General features: G+C 50.8%; 1 protein-coding gene across 4 annotated transcripts in view; it reads left to right on the top strand.

Moving 5' to 3' along the window:
- AGAP1 (ArfGAP with GTPase domain, ankyrin repeat and PH domain 1) overlaps positions 1-20,085 on the top strand; it is a 559,767-nt gene extending 539,682 nt beyond the window's left edge. For all 4 annotated transcript variants that reach the window (XM_046643545.1, XM_046643543.1, XM_046643544.1 and 1 more), the window contains 2 exons: positions 14,379-14,634; positions 17,479-20,085. In XM_046643545.1, coding sequence (XP_046499501.1) covers positions 14,379-14,634; positions 17,479-17,682 — 460 coding nt within the window. In that variant the 3' untranslated portion in view covers positions 17,683-20,085. The remainder of the gene's footprint in view (positions 1-14,378; positions 14,635-17,478) is intronic.
- Positions 20,086-21,080: the final 995 nt, after the last annotated feature.

Below are 21,080 nucleotides of genomic sequence, written 5' to 3'. Positions count from 1 at the left end.
CTGGCATCCACTGTTCTACTTTCTGTCCCTATGAATTCGACTACTCCAGGTACCTTGTGTAAGAGGAATCATCTAATATTTGTGTTTCTGTGACTGGCTTATTTCACTTGGCATAATGTCCTCAAGGTTCATCAATGTTGTATCAGGTGTCAGATTTTCATTCCGTTTTAAGGCTGAATAGTATTTCATCGTATGGATGGACCACGTTGTGTTTATCCATTCCTCTGTTCGTGGACACTTGGGTTGCTTCCACGTTTGGCTCTTGTGAATAATGCTGCTATGAACGTGGCTGTCCACATCTCTCTTCAATATCCTGCTTTCAGTTCTTCTGGCTGTGTACCCAGAAGTGGGATTGCTGGATCATACAGTAATTCTGTGCGTAATTTTTTGAGGAACCACCATACTGTTTTCCCAAATTCTAGATTTTTGACGCATTTAAATAGCAAGTGATGGCTGTCTCGATAAAATCCTTTTTTCAAAAAGCCTGTTTGAGGGGCTGGCCTGGTGGCGCAGCAGGTAAGTTCACCTGTTCTACTTCATTGGCCCGGGGTTCACTGGTTCGGATCCCGGGTGTGGACATGGCACCACTTGGCAAGCCATGCTATGGTATAAAGTATATATAAAGTATATACGTATAAAGTAGAGGAAGATGGGCATGGATGTTAGCTCAGGGCCATTCTTCCTCAGCAAAAAGAGGAGGATTGGTGGCAGATGTTAGCTCAGGGCTGATCTTCCTCAAAAAAAAAAAAAAAGGAAAAAGAGAAATTCCTGTTTGAAAGACCCTCACATCCTAATGCATGAGGATGGGGAGGAAGGACCTGCTCTGGTCTCCTGCTGGAGCAGCAGGCAGTGCCACCCTGGGCAAGGTCCTCTGCAGGGAGGGGCTGAGTGGATGGGGCTTCCCAGTGGGAGATAGACAGAGGGTGGCTAATTCATAGCTTTGTCGAGTTAAGGACATTAAATAAATCATTTACTGTCACCAGCACTTCATAAAAGGACATTTTAGCATCCAGAAGACAGGAAGGACATAACATCAGAAAAAGAACCGCCCTGCAAATTCCTAAATTTAGCTTTATGAAAACCTCACTGCGTGGTTTCCATTTTGCCATTTATCAGCAGACTGGCCATAGCTTTGCCGCCAAGTGATACTTGAAAGCAACTGGCCTACCCAGGACCAGCTGGAGAACTTGTGGGGCCCAGTGAAGAATCAGAATGTGGGGCCCTTGTTCAGTAATTATTGGGAATTTGAAGACGGCCACAGTAGCACTTTAAACCAAGCGTGAGCCTCTTCTGAGCGTGGGGACCTGCACGGCTGCAGAGGTTGCATCCTCATGAAGAAGTCCTCACTGAGGTCTTCTCTGTGCCGGTGCTCTAGGATTCCCTCTCCAGGAAAAAGCCAAACAGAACTTTAATGTTGTGTTAGCAAAGACCGTGACATTGGGCAAACTAAACCCTGTGTCAGTTGTGGAAAATAACACATCACCAGTTTCTGCCTCCTGACCCCATTAGTTAGATAGAGGTTTGGTGATTTTAATGAAAGAAGTTAACTTTAGCTTGTTAAAGAACGATGCTTTCCTTGCTCTAGAAAAGTCATGTGTATACTCATGATGAATTATTCTCAAGATCAGTTCCTCTACTCCATGACCAAACTTTAAAAAAATAGTAGCTGGTGGAGATGTACACTTGACTCTACTATTTCTAACGTTTGAGATTAGTTGAGAAAGAACAAACAGCTATTATTCGTTTGTTGGGTTTTCTCTGAAAGGGGTATCTAGTCTTTAATAAATTTCCAGTTGTCTTTACATTAGAGTGGAATTCATCTTGGCTGGTGCAAATAGTCGCCAGCAGGCCATCCCCATTGTAAAGAAGGTGAGTGCCAGTCAAGGTGACCACCAATCCAGTTAGAGTGTCTTTTAGCATGTTTCTACGTTTTCATATTTTGAAAAAAGTTCACAAGCAAGTTCATCTTAAATGCCTTTTCCATTTGCATACCCTCTGGAATGCTCTTCCCCTTTTAAAATCTGTCTCATTGTTGTTGTTATTGTTTTGTTTGTTTAGCTGTTGAGGAACCGTGGGGCTATTCCATTCCCCTCTTCCCCACGCCAAAATTAAAGGGAAAACTGCGTTAAGAAGACTCTTCATATTGTTCAAAGTCAATAGTCTTCTGTCTTTAAAAAGACAATATTTCCAAGGACTGTAGTTCTTAAAGCCACTTGGCAGTTTTTACTAGAGATCTACTCAGAGCTCTCCATCACTTTCCAAATGTGTCGCCATCCTATATATAACCCGCAGCCATCTCTCTCTCTCCATGTTTAATGACCACTTAGCCAACAGGTCTTTGAGGAGCCACCAGGTCATGCTTGGCCCTCTGTGATCACTCCATCTTCTCCCTAGATTTTTCGTTGAGGAAGAGCTGTGGAGTTTCCACTCCCTGGTGTTTAAAGGGCACTGGTGCACGTCCGGCAAAGGCTTATATCTATTTTACAGTGTTCTGAGCGGAGGAAAAGGGCCATTTCTCTTCCCTTATCTGTTTATGATGCGATATGTTGCAAAGCTGTTCCCATCAGCCACTGTTATGGTGAACTTAATTCGCTGTGATGGGGGTCCTACCACCAGGGCTGCCTCGAGCGCTGCCGAGGAGCATCCCGTTTCATGCCACATTACGCGGAATCCAAGACCGCCTCACTCGACTGGCTCAGGCTCCCTCTCACTTGGCACAGATTTATCGGGATTTATGCTTGAAAATAGTTGCTGGCATTTTTTTCTCACGTGCAAGAGCAGAAACATCCAGTGTGTGCACGTGGCCACTGTAGCTTGGCTACGATTGCTATGTGAAAACACACACTCAGTTTGCAAATTAATTCACAAACTTAATTTGTCAAACTAGCTTTGTGCAGAATAATAAAGGCGTCAGCGCAGAAATTCCAAAGATAAAACATGAGTGCAAGTGGAAAATGACAAGAAGGGAGCACAGAGACGCTAAGAAAGTTCATGAGTCGAGGTGGGGTAACTAAAGTGATCTTTCCTGTTAACTTCCCGTGTTTCATTGTGTTGTTTACAATAGATTAGAAAATAAGAGGAAATATTGAAAATAAAAACATCTCGGCTGCTTCAGGAACAATCTGGATGTTTTGCCTTTCTCTAATCATATAACATGTTTTCAGAAATGATTTTCTTAAGGGCTAGATTTTGCTCTCAGCACCCCCCCGTCTGCCTCCTCTCAACCTTCCACCCTCACCTGCCCCCTGCCCCCGGCCTCCTGGGCCCCCCATTAACTGTCCCCAGCTCTGTCCATTGCTCCTGGAAGACACAGCCCCCCAGGCCCTGCCTCCCCCTTGACCCAAACCCACCCTTTCTCATCTGGCAGCCTCCTAAATGGGCAGGTAAAGGTTTGAGACGGGTGGGCCCTGGGGCTAAGCTGTGATTCCAGGGACTGGAGAATAAACAAACATCGGCAGGTCCTTGCACTCTGGGGTTAATTTCCCATGAATGGAGCCTGAGAAGGCAGTTCAGGTCACTCAGCAGGCCGAAGGGTGAGCCTCTTGTGGGGGCCACGTGCTGGGGAAGTGAGTCCACCTTCCTTTGTCCCCATGCTGGTGGCAGGAGGATGGCGTCTGCGGGTCAGGCAGGAATAGATCAGGAGGACCCATCAAGGTCTGGCCTGGAGACTCGGACCAGGAGAGGCCGCGTGGCTGCCTCTTCCTGTGGCGGTGAGAGCATGCGGGGTCCCGAACAGTTGGTTAAAAACTGTGAGTAGGGGGCTGCCCTGGAGTGTGATGCATTTTATAGATTTATTTTGTCCAAATGGAAAGTTCAGCCTAGGCACGCCTTTGAGTAGACCCAGTGAGAGGAAGGCCCGAGTGGACCTCGGGCCCACCAGTGTGGGGCTCTCCAGTGCTCATGGGGCAGTGAGTGCCTTCTGTTCCATCATTGACAACTACCTCCCAAGTGGAAGTCCCTCTGGGGCCTGGAGCTTCAGAGTTGGCAGGCCCTTAAATCACCCAGCCTCTCCAGAGGGGACACCAAGGCCCAGGAGAGGGTGGGCACTTTGCCTGGGACCCCAGGGCCAGCATGGCCTCCCAGAGAGGCCTGGGTCCATTCTCGCTGTGAGCCTGCAGCTTTGTGAACGCCTGGCACGCTGGAGGCACCTGACAGCTTGTCGGGTTGGAGCTGGTTTTGCTCATTCATTGGCCTGAAGTTTCTTCACTCCCAGGCCGGCGCAAGCCAGGGACCCGCCTGACACCTCCTTTATCCCAGGTTGGAGGTTTCAGAGTAAAATCTCCATAGGTTGCCTCGAAACTTTAGATGGTGATATATTTACGTTGTTGCTTGGATCCTGGGGTATGTTTCTGTGCACCCTGGTCAGGTTCTGAACCAACAGGTGTTGGCAGGTGCCCAGTGCTGGTGACAACCTGGACCTCAGACTCAGGTATAAGAAGACCACGCTCTGCTCATGGGGACGGGCGTCTCGTCCGGTGCCCTCTGGGATGACACAGGGCTGAGCCCGTGTGCCAGGGCGTGCACCTGAGCAGCGCATCTCGCCCTCCTGTGCCAGACTTAACTACGACTCATAGAAGTAATAAGCCCAATACGGTTGACTTTATTTAATTAATAATGATCCTGCTCTGTTCTTCCGAGCTCATAAAACACCCTCCGGGGTTGGCAAAAACACTCATAATATTGATCAGAAGTCAAGCGGGATATTTATTTGGTCTTTGCCCCATGAGCATAAATCCTTGTCCGTTGCCTCCTTCTCTCTGCGTGCGGGATTTACAGTGGCCGGTTTCTTAAAAGCTTTCAGTAATTAAGGAATAAATACCCATCGGTCTTTGTTGGCCCCCCGCAACCTGCCCCCTAGCAACGCAGCCGGGGGCAAAGGTATGCGGGCCAGGGGCAGCCAACTGCTCCAGGCGCGGCTCGCGGTGGGCCCGGGTCTCCCCCTGCAGAGGGAGGAAGCCCCCCTGTTTTCCTAACATATTGTTCCAGCCCCCTCTTCCATGCCTCCCCTCCCACTTCCTGTTTTGCTTTGGAAAGCAACACTTTGGACATTCCTTGCTGCTAGCTAGCCCTTTCTTCCCCCTTCCTCTGTCCTTCCTCCGCTCTTGGTCTGCGTGTAAAACCATACGGGTCTCCTCCGGTTTCTCCTCCTCACCCCCAAGGATGTTCCTCTGCCCCGATATACTTTGCTACAGAATCTGCCCTAAAATCAGTGTTGAAAAACCCTCTCCCACCCCGTGAAGGGAACAAAAAAGATGTTTTGGAAGGGAATAATGTGACAAGTGACAGGCACCAGAAAAAGTTCTTGGCCTTTTCACATCTGGGGGGAGGGGTTCCCGTAAAAATGAACACATTAGACTTGACACGGAGGGGGCTTTCGAGAAAGGCTGTTATTGCTCAGTGTTGTATAAAAGCGTCCAGTTCAATCCTCCTTTTTGGAGATTGGAAGGAAGGCTGAGGCCAAAATCAACACAGGACTGTTCCTCCTGCCACCCTAAAATGTCATCTGTCCTGCCTCCATGATGGCCGCTGAGGAGACCCGGTGGGGCATCCGGTCACCGCTCGGTGTCTGTGCTCCTAATGACTCCTCTCCTGGAGCACGAGAAGACAGTGGTGGCTTCGAAAGCCAATCAGAAGCTCTGTGGATATTTGTTAAAAACTGTCTTTTCTGGGAATCCAACCCATTAACCTCACGACCCCTTGGCAGCCTGTTGAACCTTCTCTGCCAGACCCAAAATGCGGCTGTGATGGCGGTTACGTGTGACTGCACCCCCGTAGCCCTCAACGGCACAGGGCACGGAGAAAGGGCACGGCATCATCTCTCCCAGAAAGCCACCCGGGTCCCCAAGGGTCTTTGAGACTTGCCTGCACTTTGCACCTCACTGACCACAAGGATCGGCAGTGCTCACGGACAGCCATTGCCACCAGCAGTGACCAAGGTTCTCTCTGGGACCCGGCTCCCTGGGGAGCCTCAGCACCCAGGGCACCGCATGTCCCGGCATTTCTGTCTTGAGGACAGCTGTCTAAACTGTTTTCCTTTCCACTCGGTTTTTCTGCCCCATTTGTGATTTCCTTTCTCTTTGTTCTGCACTTATGTTTATTCTCAAAAAATTTGGGTAAGGAAAAACATGGGAGGGAAAGAAGGATGGGTTTTCTACCTTGGTGCTGTCCTCTGCAGCGATGGAAATGTTCTAGATCCGTGTGATGGAGATGTTCTGGGCCATCCACACTGACCAAGACCGCAGCCGCCTGCCCCGTGTGTGAGATGTGTCCAGAGGATCTGAATTTTTGTTCATTTAATTAATTTAAGCGTATACACCAGTGTGTGGCTCGTGCTGCCCCACAGGATGGCCCAGCTCTGGATTCTCTCTCTGAAGTGACTCACACCTAACCCTTCGCCAGAGAGAGGAATCAGGGCTCAAGATGGCCAAGGAGAGAGCGTGGGCAGCGTGCTGCTGCAGGCACGGCTGGAATCTCATGGCCCAGGTGATGGCTACATGGGTGGAATCAAGTTTCCTTATTCGGTGGGGGGTGGGGGACAGCAGAGCCTGGAGGAAGAGCTCAGGCAGTGACCCCCGGGGTCTGCTGCTCAGCCGTCAGAGGTGGGAGACCTGCGGCGACTTCTTCACCTCCCTGTGGCTCACCTTCCTCCTTGTAAAATGGGGGTGTTAGCAGGACCTACCTCACCAGGTGTCGTCAGAATCAAACCAGAGAATTTACAAAAGGCTCAGCCCAACGGCTGAGACAACATAAGTACTTAGTAAACATTAGCTATCATGCCATTGATGATTCTCCTAGTCTGTGCACCACAGTCCTGCGCTTTTTTTTTTTTTTTTTTTTGGTGAGGAAGATTGTCCCTGAACTAATATCTGTTGCCAATCTTCTCTTTTTGCTTGAGGAAGATTGTCCCTGAGCTAACATGTGTGCCCATCTTCCTCTCTTTTGTATGTGGGATGCCACCATAGCATGGCTTGATGAGCAGTGTGTAGGTCCACAAACCCTGGACCACTAAAGCAGAGCACATGAAGCTAACCACCACGCCATTGGGCCAGCCCAGAGTCCAGCTTCTTTTTTTCTTTCTTTCTTTCTTTTTTTTTTTTTTTTTTTTTGCTGAGGAAGATTGGCCCTGAATTAACATCTGTGCCAGTCTTGCTCTACTTTTTGCATATGGGATGCCACCACAGCATGGCTTGATGTGTACTGTGTAGGTCCACACCCAGGATCCAAAACCCACGAACCCCAGGCTGCCAAAGCAGAGCACACAAACTTAATCACTACACCACCAGGCTAGCCCCTTAATAGTGACTCTTTACTTGTGTATGAACACATGTCCGTGGATTGATTACACAAAGCCCATCATTTGGCTCACACAGAATTGTAAATGAAAGCGGAGAAATGACGAGAAAGGCTTAAAGTTTGTTATGAAGCAGCAGACTTTGTTGAGGGCAGCATCCTAATCAGTTCACGTGAGGAAGGCCTCCTGCTTCAAGCCTCCCCGCACTCGGACAAGAAGGGGCCGACTTCCATACTGGGCAGCGTGAGGTGCTGGGGACGGCCAACCCTTCCCAGGACCCCCCTGCAGTTACCTTGGACAGACAAACCCTCACAGTTAGGTGCTGTCTTTGTCATCGTAATCAGCAACGTTGTCACCTGGCTGGCGTGGCCCTGGTGGCATTCTTGGCTTCCGGACGCCTCCATCCCGGATCTTCTCTGGCTCCTCAGCGACCTTCACGTGTCCCCTAGAGCCAAGCACTGCAGGGTCTTCCAGCACCCGGCACAGTGGCCCTCCGCCCAGGACTGGAGCCCGTGACCCTAGACAGAGCCCAGGGCAGCCCCCACATGTGGGTGGGCCCCATCCCCGGGTCCTGCCAGCGAGGCTGGAACAAACCTCTCCTTCCCCACGGCCCTGACCTTCCCATTTTCTTTGGCAGACATAAATGTGCGTTTGCGTCCTCGGTCCCGCCCCGTCCCCATCTTCTGTTCTCGACTCTGACCTTGATCCTGTCCGGGGCTGAGTTAGCCGTCCTCGCCGTCTGCATCCCGTGGTTTGTACCCAGAGGCCCTGGGAGTCCTCGGTGCTGCACTGAGTGGGACAGGACTGGAGTCCACGCTCGCTCACCTCAGGCACACACGGCCGGGAAGCTCTCCTGCTCTTTTCAGTTGTCCTCGCGCAGGAGGAGGGAGCTCAGCTGCCATCCTTCTCCAGACAGCAGAGCTGCGGCCCCGCCAAGCTTCCGCCGCGGCCCATCTTGAAGACCGGGGCCAATCTGGGACCCTCGCTCCGATGCCCCAGCTGGTTCTTCTTCCATCCTTAGCCCCGTCCCGCCTGGACGGTGCAGGATTCCCCCGGTCTTATAGTCCAGCCGCCCTGTTTCAAAAAAGGAAAAATTGTGTCTGTCTATTCCAAACCCTCTTCTGAAACTTGGAACCAAATTGACCCTTCTTTTTTTTTCATGAAGCCTTTCCTTTTTGTCACAATTTCCAAAAATATGGCCACAAGTCTGTCATCACGCGTGTATTTTGCTCAGCATTTGATATGTGGCTCGTTTGTAAAGACGTGTAATGTGCTCCGGGTCCCTTTAAGAGCCGAGGTTACCAGGAATTGTCAGTAAAGCCCTCAGCATCGTCCCAGGAAGTGCTCCTGTGGCTTAGAGATGGTGCTTCATCTGCAGGTCCAGGCGTGTTTACTGGTGCTGGCAGCGGGTTCCATTTGGCAGGCACTAAATCTGTGGGTTGCTGGTGGGATGTCCCAGGCATCATCTTTGGGGGGTGGGGGAGCACTTGGAGCCTTGGCCCTGTCAACACCCCTCAAGGTCAAGTGTGGCAAGACCTCGTCTGTCAGGCTGCAGGACCAGAGCACATCTGAGCCGGGCAGACCCCCTAAGACTCAGTGGACGCACGGCTCCCTCGACCTGGGCCCCGCCTGCCCTCTGACCCCCAAATCCTGTGCTGGCCTGTGGCTCACACATCAGGTGGCATCCTGGGCAGGGCCCAGGGAGGCATGGAGGGCAAGAAGAAGAGAAAATATTTGCTGCTTCTGCACCTTCGATTGTATCTTTTTCCTTTGGGGACCGGGTCAGTGTCTGTCTTCCCCTGAGTTGCCCACTCTCATTTTCCCCGCTCCCATGCGGTTGATTTATTTAAAGGTGTGTCAGCACGGGGCTCAGTGAGGAGCCGGGCCTCCTGCTTTCTGCTGACGGCCGGCCGCGCCAATAATTCATTTTTTAGCTCATTAGCTAACGGAGGCTGTGAGCCGCGGGCCTCCAGGGAGCTGGAATGAGGCGAGGTGAGCTACTGCGGGCCACACTGCTCTTGAACTGGCCTTCCGTGGGGAAAATGAAAGGCTTGGCTGAGACCAGCCAGGGGTCCCAGAAGTAAGATTGGGACATCAGAGTAACGATTAGAGTGTTTGTGCTTTGGCCTCGTGATTTCTTGGGGCAAACGGTTTTAGACAGAAGCTTCTCGCAGAAAGGGAATCATTGTCCGAGTGTCCATCTTTCACGTGTTAACGGTTGGCACAGAAGCCAAATGAGAACGAGGGAGAATGTCATTGTCCAGTGTCTTAGTCGGCTCGATCTGCTGTAATAAAATGCCATGGACTGGGTGGCTTAAAGGACGCCTATTTTCTCACAGTTCTGGAGGCTGAGAGTCCGAGGTCAAGGTGACAGCAGGGTTGGTTTCTCTTGAGCGTCTTCCTGGCTTGCACGTGGTGCCCACTCCCTGCATAGTCTCACGGCCTTTTCTCTGTGTGCACATGGTGACCGACAGTGAGCTCTGGTGTCCCTCTCTTCTTATAAGGACCCTGTCCCTTCAGATTAGGGCCCCACCCTTATGGCCTCATTGAACCTTAATTACCTCCTACAGGCTCTGCCTCCAAATACAGTGACGTTGAGGGTTAGGCCTTCAACATGGGAACTTTAGAGGGGGGGTGCAGTTCAGTCCACAACATTTAGGAAGACTTTGAACATGTCAAAGCTGTGGGCAGGGGCCGACCAGTTTTGGCCCCGAAGAGCCTGACAGCCATGGCGTTGTTTAAACCAGCTGAGCCCCCCTCATCCCAGCGTCTTGGGCCCCTCTGTACCTTGGGAGAGGGGGTTCACAAGACGCCGATAGGTTTGTCAAGACCCCCGGCTCAGGGTCCCCACCTCACCCTGCCGAGCGCATTGACCATGTGAAGTTCTTATCTACAGACAGGCGGGAGTCAGAAACCTAAAGCACCCAGCAGGCATTCAGCCCCCACCCTCGTGCCACCAGCGCCTCTTGTCACACACACCCACCCCCACGGCTGAGCTCTTACATGCCTGATAGCAATCTGAAGCCTTAGATACGTTATTCTCTTCAATCATAACAACACCAGGAGCTGCCATTTGTGGAGTGACCGCGGGGACCGGCACATCCTCCAGACACGTGACCCCAAATCCCAAAACCACCTTGCCTGCTGTAGACGTCACTGTGCCCATTTTACAGATGAGGAGAGAAGAGTCCAAGGGGTTAACTGCAGTCGCAAAAGTCTGCTCCACTAATAAGAACGAAGCGGGCACACAAACCCCAGTCTCTCTAATGCCCAGAACTGCGACCTTTGGTCCAACATCAGTTCTCTCGTCCCTCCCTTTGGCCACTGCAGAAAGCACACAGAATTAAGCTTTCCCCTAATTTGTCAGGGGGGCAACCACCATAGGAGATGGTCTCTAAATAATAATAAATGTTTACGCATGAGTGGGAGTTGCTGAATTAGCACCCAGAACACCCAGATGTGCACGTCTGAGTCCTTTGTGCCTACTAGCTGGATTTCAGTGCTAAAAAGAAAGCCTGACCCAGGCTACAAGCCCAGCGGCCTCCCTTAGCTTTCTGGTCTCCTCCTGGTGTCTGAACACACGGAAGCGTTGCAGTCCTGCACGTCCCAGAGACCGGCATTGAAAGCTTGTGTTTAAATAGCACAAGAAGTTTTGGTGAGGCGCTTTGATCCCTCAGATACTAAAAGCCACACTGGGGCGTCCTTGGTGGAGGGAGGGGCCACGTGGACGTGGAGCTGGGAGGGGCAGAACCCACCGAGAAGGCCACTTTGTTTTGTCTCCTTGCAGTATTCCTCAGGGACGGTTCAGAGCATCGGGCCTGATCCTGTGTTTGAGTTGTTGGAGGTTCCAAAGTCCTTATCAATAATGGTCACCCTGCTCCCACTCCTGTGGTATCACAGGGGGGTGCGCTGTGAAACCAGCAAAGCCTAGGCTTTGCGTGAACCCTCTCCGTGGCCCTGTTCCTAATGTATATGTAATGTTGAGTCTTCTCTTCAGGAAGGCTTCCAAAATAGTATGCATTTCAGCCACAAAACCTGGACTGCCTTTATCGTGTATTGTAAACAACACTGATTTTTTTTTTTTTTAAGATTTTATTTTTTTTCATTTTTCTCCCCAAAGCCCCCTGGTACATAGTTGTATATTCTTTGTTGCGGGTCCTTCTAGTTGTGGCATGTGGGACGCTGCCTCAGCGTGGTCTGATGAGCAGTGCTATGTCCGCGCCCAGGATTCGAACCAATGAAACACTGGGCCACCTGCAGCAGAGTGCGCGAACTTAACCACTTGGCCACGGGGGCCAGCCCGTAAACAACACTGATTTTTAAAAGTGAAGAACAGTTTTAACAGAATAATCATTCAGATGCGTGTCGATTTCAGTGCATTCCGATACGCTCGTTCGTGGCATGACAGAGCCGAGGACAGAAAGCCACCCCCACGTCCCCATGAGAACCCACTGACACCGGGAGACGGTCCGGAAGCTGGGGGCTCGTCCTCATTCTTTGGCCCGGATATTCAAATATTAAAAAGAAAATGGAATAATGGCTGTTAGGACTATCGTTTCTGCATTTGGTTCTTCGGTTTTTCCCTGGATGGTTTGGCAATGAGTGTTAAAATCAGCCAGAGCAGAACATCACAGTTCTGATCTTAACGCCTGCCAAAAGACGAGAGTTAGTGATTGCGATTTGAAAATCAGATGTAGCCTTCAACATTGTCCCTTTGCATTTAATTCACGTTGTGCTCTTTCTCTTTGGTGTTTTTGTGAAATGCATCAGGATGTGGTTAATACTTTTGAAATAAGGTTTTTAAGTAACCCAAAAAACACGGTGCATTGGGGATCATCCCTCGCCCTCCCCGGGGTTTCCGAGATGCGGTGGCACTTTTCTGCTTGTGTTTCGGCCCAAGTGGGGACAGCGTGCGGGCTGCCTCCGATCTGCGCCGAATTTGTGGGTGCTGCTGGGGGTTCTCAGCTGTAGCCAAGTGTTTGTCCTGGAAATCTCCGAATGAAAAGGGTCGGGGGTCACCCTGGGGTCACTCACACGGACCAGGAAGTGAAGCAAAACTAATCCAGATTTACTCCTGGAAGAATTTGTTTGCCTAAGTATTTAAAAACAGATTAGGGCTCACCCGACACTGGATCACTGGCCGCAATGTAAACACGGGTAAAAGGTGTCAACGAGGCCTTTTTTCCTGTCCTCGAGAAGAAAAACCATCCCTGGTAATGAGTTTTCTTTCTAGAGTGTCCCGGGGGCCCTGCGGGATTTCTCTGTGCAGTCGTAGCTATGTACCCTGACGATGCTCCCGGAGAAAATGCCGAATTTTAGGGGAAGGCAATTGTGAATCAGTGTGTTCTCTACGTCTTGGTGGGTAATTACAGTCACCTCTTATCTGTGGGGCTCTCCTTTCTTCTTTCGTCGTCGTCCTCATCAGAAAGCATCTGTCCGGCTTAACAGAGCTCTCCTCCCCACTCTGTTCTCCTGAGTCTTCCAATTCAGGAACTACTTGTGAAATCTCACTTCCGCCTTTTGCTTTTTTTTTTTTTTTTGGCCCTTTTTTTTTTCCCAGCAGTGCTGCAGTCTTGAGCATGGCTGAGTTGGTTTCGGTATCTCTTGTGCCCTTTTTTTGAGAAACCAAAACCAAAATCCACCATCAGTAGCCGCAGTGAGACGTAGATTCCTGGGGTCCTTTCCTTTGGGTCAATACAAACACACCTTGCTTGCTTTTTTTTTTAGCTCCTCTTCCCTTCCTGCCCCCTCCTCTTTTTTCTCAGCCCTCCCTCCAGATGTCACAGGCAGCTTCCTCTCCCCATCAGACCTGGGGGGGGGGGGGGGAAGGAGTCTGTGATCATACCCACCCAGCTCAGGAAGCTCATTCTCAACGGGTTGTGCCATTGGAGGAGGGGGCACCAGCTGCCATCATCCTCGCTCTCTGCATGCCTGAGGCCACCACCCTCCCCTCCCCACCTCTGTCCTCTCCTCCACACCCCTGCCTCAGCTCTGGCATCAGGGGGCCACCTGCCTGTATCCTAGGCTGGGCCGTAGGACACTTTCCTAGAAAACCCAGCCGTTCCTTGTCATTTAAGGAATTCTTTTTTTAAAAAAAGAAAGATTTTATTTTTCCTTTTCCTCCCCAAAGCCCCCCGGTACATAGTTGTGTATTTTCAGCTGTGGGTCCCTCTAGTTGTGGCATGTGGGACGCCTCCTCAGCATGGCCTCGTGAGCAGTGCCATGTCCGCGCCCAGGATCCGAACCAGCAAAACCCTGGGCTGCCAAAGCAGAGCTCGTGAACCCAACCACTCGGCCACAGGGTCGGCCCCAAGGAATTCTTGACATTCTCCACTTCAGCCTTTCCCAAGTGTCTTGAGAGATGAAAGCAATGCGCAGGGCAACTGAGTTTAGTTTGTATGTCTTTTCTGAACCTCCCCATCGGAGCCTCTGCCCTTTCACATGTGGGTCTATAGCAATGTTTTCTTCAACTGGAAGCATTTAGAGACCCCGGGGAGCTCACACACACCCCCTCTGGGGCAGGTGGGTTAAGAGCTGAGAACAGAGGTCGTGCCCAGGTAGGGGGAGCCCAGCAGCTCTCTTGACCCCACAACTCCAGCGGAATGTCGTTTAATCCTGACTCAGTTGTCACTGCTTACAGTAGAAAAGACCTCTGGGCCTGTGGCGTTGTCCTGCATTGGGCCGCATCCCAGGGAGCAGGGACGTTCCTCCAGGCCACCACTTCTGCACAAAAGCAAAGGAAATCAGATGAGAGCTCAAGGCTGTGGGCGTCCTTGGTCCTCACACCTTAGGGCATCAGAATTCCCTGCAGGGCTCGTTAAAACACAGGGGTTCAGACTTAGGGAGACTTGGGGGGGCCTGAAAATCTGTGTTCTAACAGGTTCCCAGGCGGTGCTGATGCTGCTGGTAGGGGACCCCACTTTGTGAACCATAGATAAACCTTTCCCAGGGGGCTTCCTTATTCTTAGCAAAGACACTTGTCTCCTGCTATTTCACTGCCCCCTCGGTGCTGTGGGTTCCGGGACAGAGAGCTTGTCCCTTGGTTGTCCTGCCTGATTGTGACCGCACTGTCTGGTGGCTCTTGCAGGGAAGAGAAGGAGCGGTGGATCCGGGCCAAGTACGAGCAGAAGCTCTTCCTGGCCCCGCTGCCGTGCACGGAGCTGTCCCTGGGCCAGCACCTGCTGCGAGCCACCGCTGACGAGGACCTGCGGGCCGTCATCCTGCTGCTGGCGCATGGCTCCCGGGACGAGGTGAACGAGACCTGCGGGGAGGGCGACGGCCGCACGGCGCTGCACCTGGCCTGCCGGAAGGGGAACGTGGTCCTGGCCCAGCTCCTAATCTGGGTAGGTCACCCAGGTGCCCGGCGGAGGATGGAGTCCCTGTGGGCGCTCTGTGCTGCTGCTCGGGCATCTTTCTGGCGGAAGGCTCTCCTTACTAACCTGAAAATGGGAAGCCGTCATGAGTAGGGAGTTCAGGAGCTCAGAGGGGAGGCCCTGCCTTTTGGACTTGCCTGTGTGAAGTCACCTCTAGAAGGTCTGATAAAGGGAGGCATGAAGTCCGTGTGGCATGCTCTCCTTAGGTGGAGCCAGTGGTCCGTTTGCATAGCATCTGCTAGAGTTTCTGCAAAGTTCGTCTTTTCCATTACCCCCTGGGTCAAGCATGGCTGGTGGTGTCTCTCTTGATCCTTTTACAGAAAACTCCCATCATCTTTTTTGGGGGGTATAGGGAGAGTGTGGAGATGAATAGTTTATATAGTTTTCCCGTTACCAAATTTTTGCTTTTTTCATTCATGTAACCCAAAAATCCTAGACCCACAGCTTGGAGCTTTAATCTGCTAGGAGTTTGTCAAAGGGCTTCTTCTGGACCATCCTGAGGAATTTCTGCTGGGAAGATTATGTTTTAAATTTCTATTGAAGCATCTGTCGTGCAGCTCGAATGGGGAGAAGAAAGGAAGAAAGGGATTGTAAAGGGAGGCCCCGCCCGCGTGGGCCAGGAGCTGCTCCTGAGAAGCCCACACACCCCACACGGGGCTGCCTGCACACCTTTGGGGTCTTCCGCCATGGCGGGTCCCCAGCAAAGGGTCCCCCGAGAGGGTTCCTGGGTAGGGAGGGGAGGTGTCTGCTCACCAGGAGCGGGACACTGCCTAGAGGTGGGTCACCCCCTGAGGCTCTTCTGTCTCCACCCCCAGGGCAGGGATGCGTCTGTCGCACACAGCTGAGCATGATGCCAGCATCTGACTTTTGTGATGGGTATCATGGGAGAATTAGATGCATGGGTACCAAAATCATTCAACCGTCCAGCTTCGCTTTAACACTTGTGTCTGAGTCAGCTCAGGCCGCCCTAACACAATCCACACACGGGGCAGCTCGAGCCTCAGATGCTTACTTCCCACAGTTCCAGAGGCCAGATGTCCAAGATGAAGGTGAGGGCAAGGTCGGCTTCTCCTGAGGCCTCCCTGCTTGGCTTGTAAGACGGCCGTCTTCTCACTGTGACCTCATGTGGCCTCTCCTCGGTGCCCAGGCATTCCCCTTCTTAAAAGGACACAGTCCTGTTGGATCAGAGCTGTACCTGTATGACCTCATTTAACCTTAATTACCTTTTTAAAGGCCCCGGATCCAAATATGGGCATGTTCCAAAGTCCTGGGGGTTAGGACTTCAATCATGTGAATTTGGGGGGACACAGTTCAGTCCATAAGAAAATTACATGCCATCTTTCTGTCTCAAATCAGCCAAGAGTTCCTCTGATGGTGCGGCTCTCTGCTGACAAGAGAGTGGTGAGACTCCCGTCCATCGTGGTGGAAGTGGAAGTCAATCCACCCTTTTCCCAGAGCAAGAAGCTTAAAAAATGTTTGTGTAATTTAACCTAGGATTTCCCCTTCTAGTCATCACCCTAATAATCAGAGCTCCTGAGAAAGATTCAATGTGAGGCTGTCCATCAGCATCCTGTGGCACTGTTTATACCAGTGGGAATTTTTGTGTTGCGTGTGAGGAAGATTGGCTCAGAGCTAACGTCTGTTGCCAGTCTTCTTCTTTTTGCTTGAGGAAGATTGTCGCTGAGCTAACGTGGGTGCCCGTCTTCCTCTGTTTTGTATGTGGGATGCCATCACAGCACGGCTTGATGAGTGGTGCTAGCTCTGCGCCCAGGATCCGAACCTGCAAACCCCGGGCCACCAAAGTGGAGTGTGTGAATTTAACCACTACACCAACAGGCTGGCACCCCCAGTAACTATTTTTAAACACTATATGCAACAACTGAGGACAGAGTAACTGAATTATGTTTACATGGAGGAATAGTATATGGCTATTACATGTCATGTTTTTGAATAATTTTTAATGATGTGACAAGCTGATCAGAGTACAATGCTCAGTAAAAGAAAAAAAGTAGGGCCAGCCCAGTGGCGTAGTGGTTAAGTTTCTGTGCTCCGCTTTGGCGGCCCAGGGTTCGCCAGTTTGGATGCTGGGCGTGGACCTAGGCACTGCTCATCAAGCCGTGCTGTGGCGGCGTCCCACACAGAAGAACTAGAAGGACTGAGGACTAGGATATGCAACTATGTACTGGGGCTTTGGGGGGGAAAAATTTAAAAAAGAGGAAGATTAGCAACAGATGTTACCTCAGGGCCAATCTTCCTCACTAAAAAAAAGGGGGTGCACATTATTTGTATGTTTTATCTCAATGACACATATAGGCGTTTAGATTCAAAGAAAAACCATTAGAAGGAAATACACTGAACTATTAACCAAGGTTATCTCTGAAGAGCGAGATTATAAGTGACTTTTTCTCTTGGTGTGCTTATATCATTACCTGTGTATTTGCTACAATGAAAATGAATTGCCTCTGAGATCAAAAAAGTGAGTATTTTTTGTTTTCACATTTGGAAAGTCAAAATAGAAATAGCAAAACTTGGGTCCTCATTGGTCCTTTTCTCTTGCACAGAGGAGGGGCTTTTAGTTGCAAAAAGCTCATCCTTTCCTTAAAAGAATACACCGCAGGGCCACGTTGTGCCACCTACACGTGACCTTCGGTCTCCCTACCTGGGTCATCTGCAGCCCGTCCCCAGCGGGTACGTATCTGTGCACAGGCTGCGCACAGAGGTTGAAGAAAGAGGCTGTCCCCTCCTTCTGTCGCCCCCCTGGCAGCCGTGCCTTCCACCCCCGTGATGCTAACGTGGGCTCTGTTGCCTCCGCAGTACGGGGTGGATGTCATGGCCCGCGACGCCCACGGGAACACGGCGCTGGCCTACGCGCGGCAGGCCTCCAGCCAGGAGTGCATCGACGTCCTGCTGCAGTACGGCTGCCCGGATGAGCGCTTCGTGCTCATGGCCACCCCCAACCTGTCCAGGAAGAATAATAACCGAAACAACAGCAGTGGCCGGGTGCCCACCATCATCTGAGGGGCCCGCCTGCCCCACCACGCCCGGGCCGGCCACAGCCTCCAGCACCCTCCCCCGGATGTTACAACACGTGAGTCCCGTCGCGTCCCCTCGCTCTTCCTGGTGGCCACCTGCCACCCGCCCCACCCCGAGCAAAATCACCAAACCTGGACAGTCCTCAGGGGGCGAAGAGGAGGCGAGGAGGCTGCAGATTCGATTCCTTTCCATAAACCACCCCTCCGATCGACAAACAGGAGCGACCGGCGGGCCCGAGTGGGTTGACGATAGCACACGGCGGCGCGGGACCCTCGTCCCCGTGGCCCGTAGACAGAGCACGGCACAAGGGATGGGACGAGCGGGGGGGCGGGGGGGAGGGGAGGCAAGGCGTGGGGAGAGGGGGTACCTCTCCTTAACTGGCAGTTAAACCCATCAGTACATTTCACCTCTACCAAACGGAACGCTTGGGTTTCATCTCTTCTCCGAGGAGCTTGACGGCATAAATCAGAAGCAAGCAGAGTTTGTCAGGTTTGAAGCCCCTATGATGGTATGTGTCAAATCAGTTGGAGCTAATCTGTCCAGGGAGAATACTGGCTTCATTACACTTGTATAGTTGAGTTCTTCCAGCATTACCGCTGTTTAATAGGACGTGATTAGTCATCACCGAGAAGAAAGCATATTAGCCAAGGCGGTAGCTACGCCGCACGCTCCGATGATTGCCGTGATGTGATTGCAATACTCTTAGAAGCATCCGATTATCCCAGACATGTTCTTTCCAGCCCTTGGAGCCCTCCTTTCTAAATTCACTGTCATAATTTAGTATCTGTTTAATTTTTCAGTCCAAAGAGAAGAAATCAGTCGCTGAGTATTATCGGACTGCGTTCTCCTTGGTGCAAAAACAAATGGGGGAAAAAATAAATAAGAGTCACTCCGAAATTCAAAAGGAAATCACGAATTCAGCTAATAATAACCTGGCGAGTGCTTCTCGTAAACTAAGTCCGTGCACAGAAGGCTATTTTTTTTTCCTGAACACGAGAGAGATTTTATGTCCTTTGGCCAAGGTGGATGTCTTGGGTCCTAGCCACTCCTGGGCCACGTTGCCCAAGTCACACAGGCTTCTGTATTGTGTCTTTAGATAAGATGTGTGAAAATCTATTTGAATAAAAGAAGTTCATAAATATGCATTGATTTTTGTACAGACAAATGGCACCTCTGTTAATTTATAAATTGAACTGGATATGAACTAATAATATGCAACTAGTTGAGAGAAGAGGGTTACAGATCATTGTACATGGGAAAGATTCCCAGCAGTAAACACTTCCATTAACGTGATCTACAGCTTTTAAAAAGGAACATAGCAGAATAAGATCGTGGTACAATTTGCTTATTAAAATCGAAAAAGAAAAAAAAGAAAAGACACTGAAGCAGATGAGAGAGGGGAAAGAAGCAGGTCATTCCTCGATAGCAAAGGGACGGATCTAGATCGGACACTGCTTTTGCCAACCCAGAGGAAGGGGCTATGGCAGGGGAGGGGGTAATTGTCTGAATACCAGACCCCCGTGCTCCCACCGTTCTGTGGCTCATGAGCATCCGGAAGACTTTTCCTAAGTGGCCAGGCCTTCCGCTTCAGTCCATCACCTGATTTGCTGTCATCCTGGTCTCGGGCTGCCTCAGACTTCACCCGTCCTCACCGTGGTGGCCAAACATAGTAACCCAAATCATGACACCTGAGGTTAAAAAGAAAAGACTCAGCCTCCAGCCCTCTGGCAGTAGGCGGGGGACAGGCTTGTCTCCCTGAGGGACGACACCAGCCTGACGTAGCTACAGGAACACAGGGCCACATTCGCCTGGCAGCCTCTGGGGAAACCCCGTGCTCTCATATGATAAACCTTCTATTTTGTAAGAGTTTTTCCTCTTCTTCAACTTTTTAAAAAAAGAAAAATTAGGTAGGGAAAAAAAAATAAAGCTTTACGCAGAATTTATATGTGGGTCAGTGTCTCATGGACATTTCTAACCTTAATTCAGCTCAGTGGAACGTGGGAAGGAACAGGTGCAGGAGCCATGAGTCTGTGGTCCGTACGCCCTCCACCCGATTTTTAATTGTGTTTTATCACTGTGTAGTTATTTTAAATGTGAATAGAAAGAAAAGGAAAATGGCATTGCCTATTTTTGAAGAGCGCATTACTGTTCTAATCCAGCTATACCTTCCGCACAGCCTGTAGCATAGACTTGCCATAGTGAACGCAGATATAGTATAAAGGAGATTCTTAAATTATTTCATTGTAGTTAATTCCCACTATAGGAATGCTTTATCATAGTGAAGCCTTCTTTTCAAAAGAAACGGAATTCCCTGTACGGCTTCTCTTGGGATGTATATGTGTGTACATATTATTATATGTGTTTATAATATAATATTTTCCCAACTGACTTCTTTTTTCACTAAGCCTTTCACGACCTGAGCACTAGATGGGTTTCTGCCCTCCCCTCCCTCCAGCCCGGGCACGCCATGGATTCCTCCTTAGAAAACTCGACCCCTGCTTCGGCTATTTTTAGTGATGCTGATCGGCTCCAGGAGACAGTCTGCTTTCTTGAGCTGGAGTTTTGGCAACAGAAGAAAGGCAGGGGCTGGGTTTCAAGGGTTTTCTTTTAAAATAAAGGTGAGTGGTGGCTAATCTTTATTTCAGTGTCAAACTAGATGGCAACACTCTCATTCCCCCTTAAAGCCTTATTAACACCAACAGTGGGAGAAGGCAGACCCTGGGCCAGGGTTAGAAATCACCGGTTTGGGGAGGGGTCGAGTTTTCATTGTTTATTGCCATGTAAGTTCTGTGAAGTGACAGCGACATGGGAAGCCACCACTGCAGAATCCACATAAGCTTTTCAACTGAGAATTAAGATTTCCCCTTGATGAGAAACCATCCCCCGGGGAAGGTACGCAAGCAGGCAGTCACACACGGTGTAGCTGCAAGAGTGAGCTGGACGGATCCCAGACTTCACTGGATCCCTTCTGCGGCCACGAAAACCCTGCAGGGAAGGAAGGCTTGATTCTGACCCTGAAGAAGCAAACCTCAGGTCCTGGGGCGGGCAGATGGTTGACCAAGCCCAGAGCCCCAGGCGGAATCCCGGCCCCGTCTGTCTAATCCTTCCCAGGAAGTGAGCACCTCGATGGGGAGCAAGTGCCATATTCCTGAGTCTTTGGTCCCACAAATAGGTGCAGCTTCCTGTCTCCCAGGAAGTGCACACTGGGTGTAATTATCCCAGAAAGCAGGTGAGGACAACAAGGTGCTTGCTGACCACTGGGCTATAGGGCGCAGAAGAGAGCAGCTCTTGCTGAATCAACTCTGGACCACAATTCTTAAGTGGGCGCCTTCTCTGCAGAGCCGTAAGCTGGCACTGGCCCTTCCAGCACACTGCAGGACCTC

This window comes from Equus quagga, chromosome 17 (genome assembly GCF_021613505.1).
Source record: "Equus quagga isolate Etosha38 chromosome 17, UCLA_HA_Equagga_1.0, whole genome shotgun sequence".
Classification (NCBI taxonomy): domain Eukaryota; kingdom Metazoa; phylum Chordata; class Mammalia; order Perissodactyla; family Equidae; genus Equus; species Equus quagga.
This window is presented reverse-complemented; position numbering and strand designations above follow the sequence as displayed.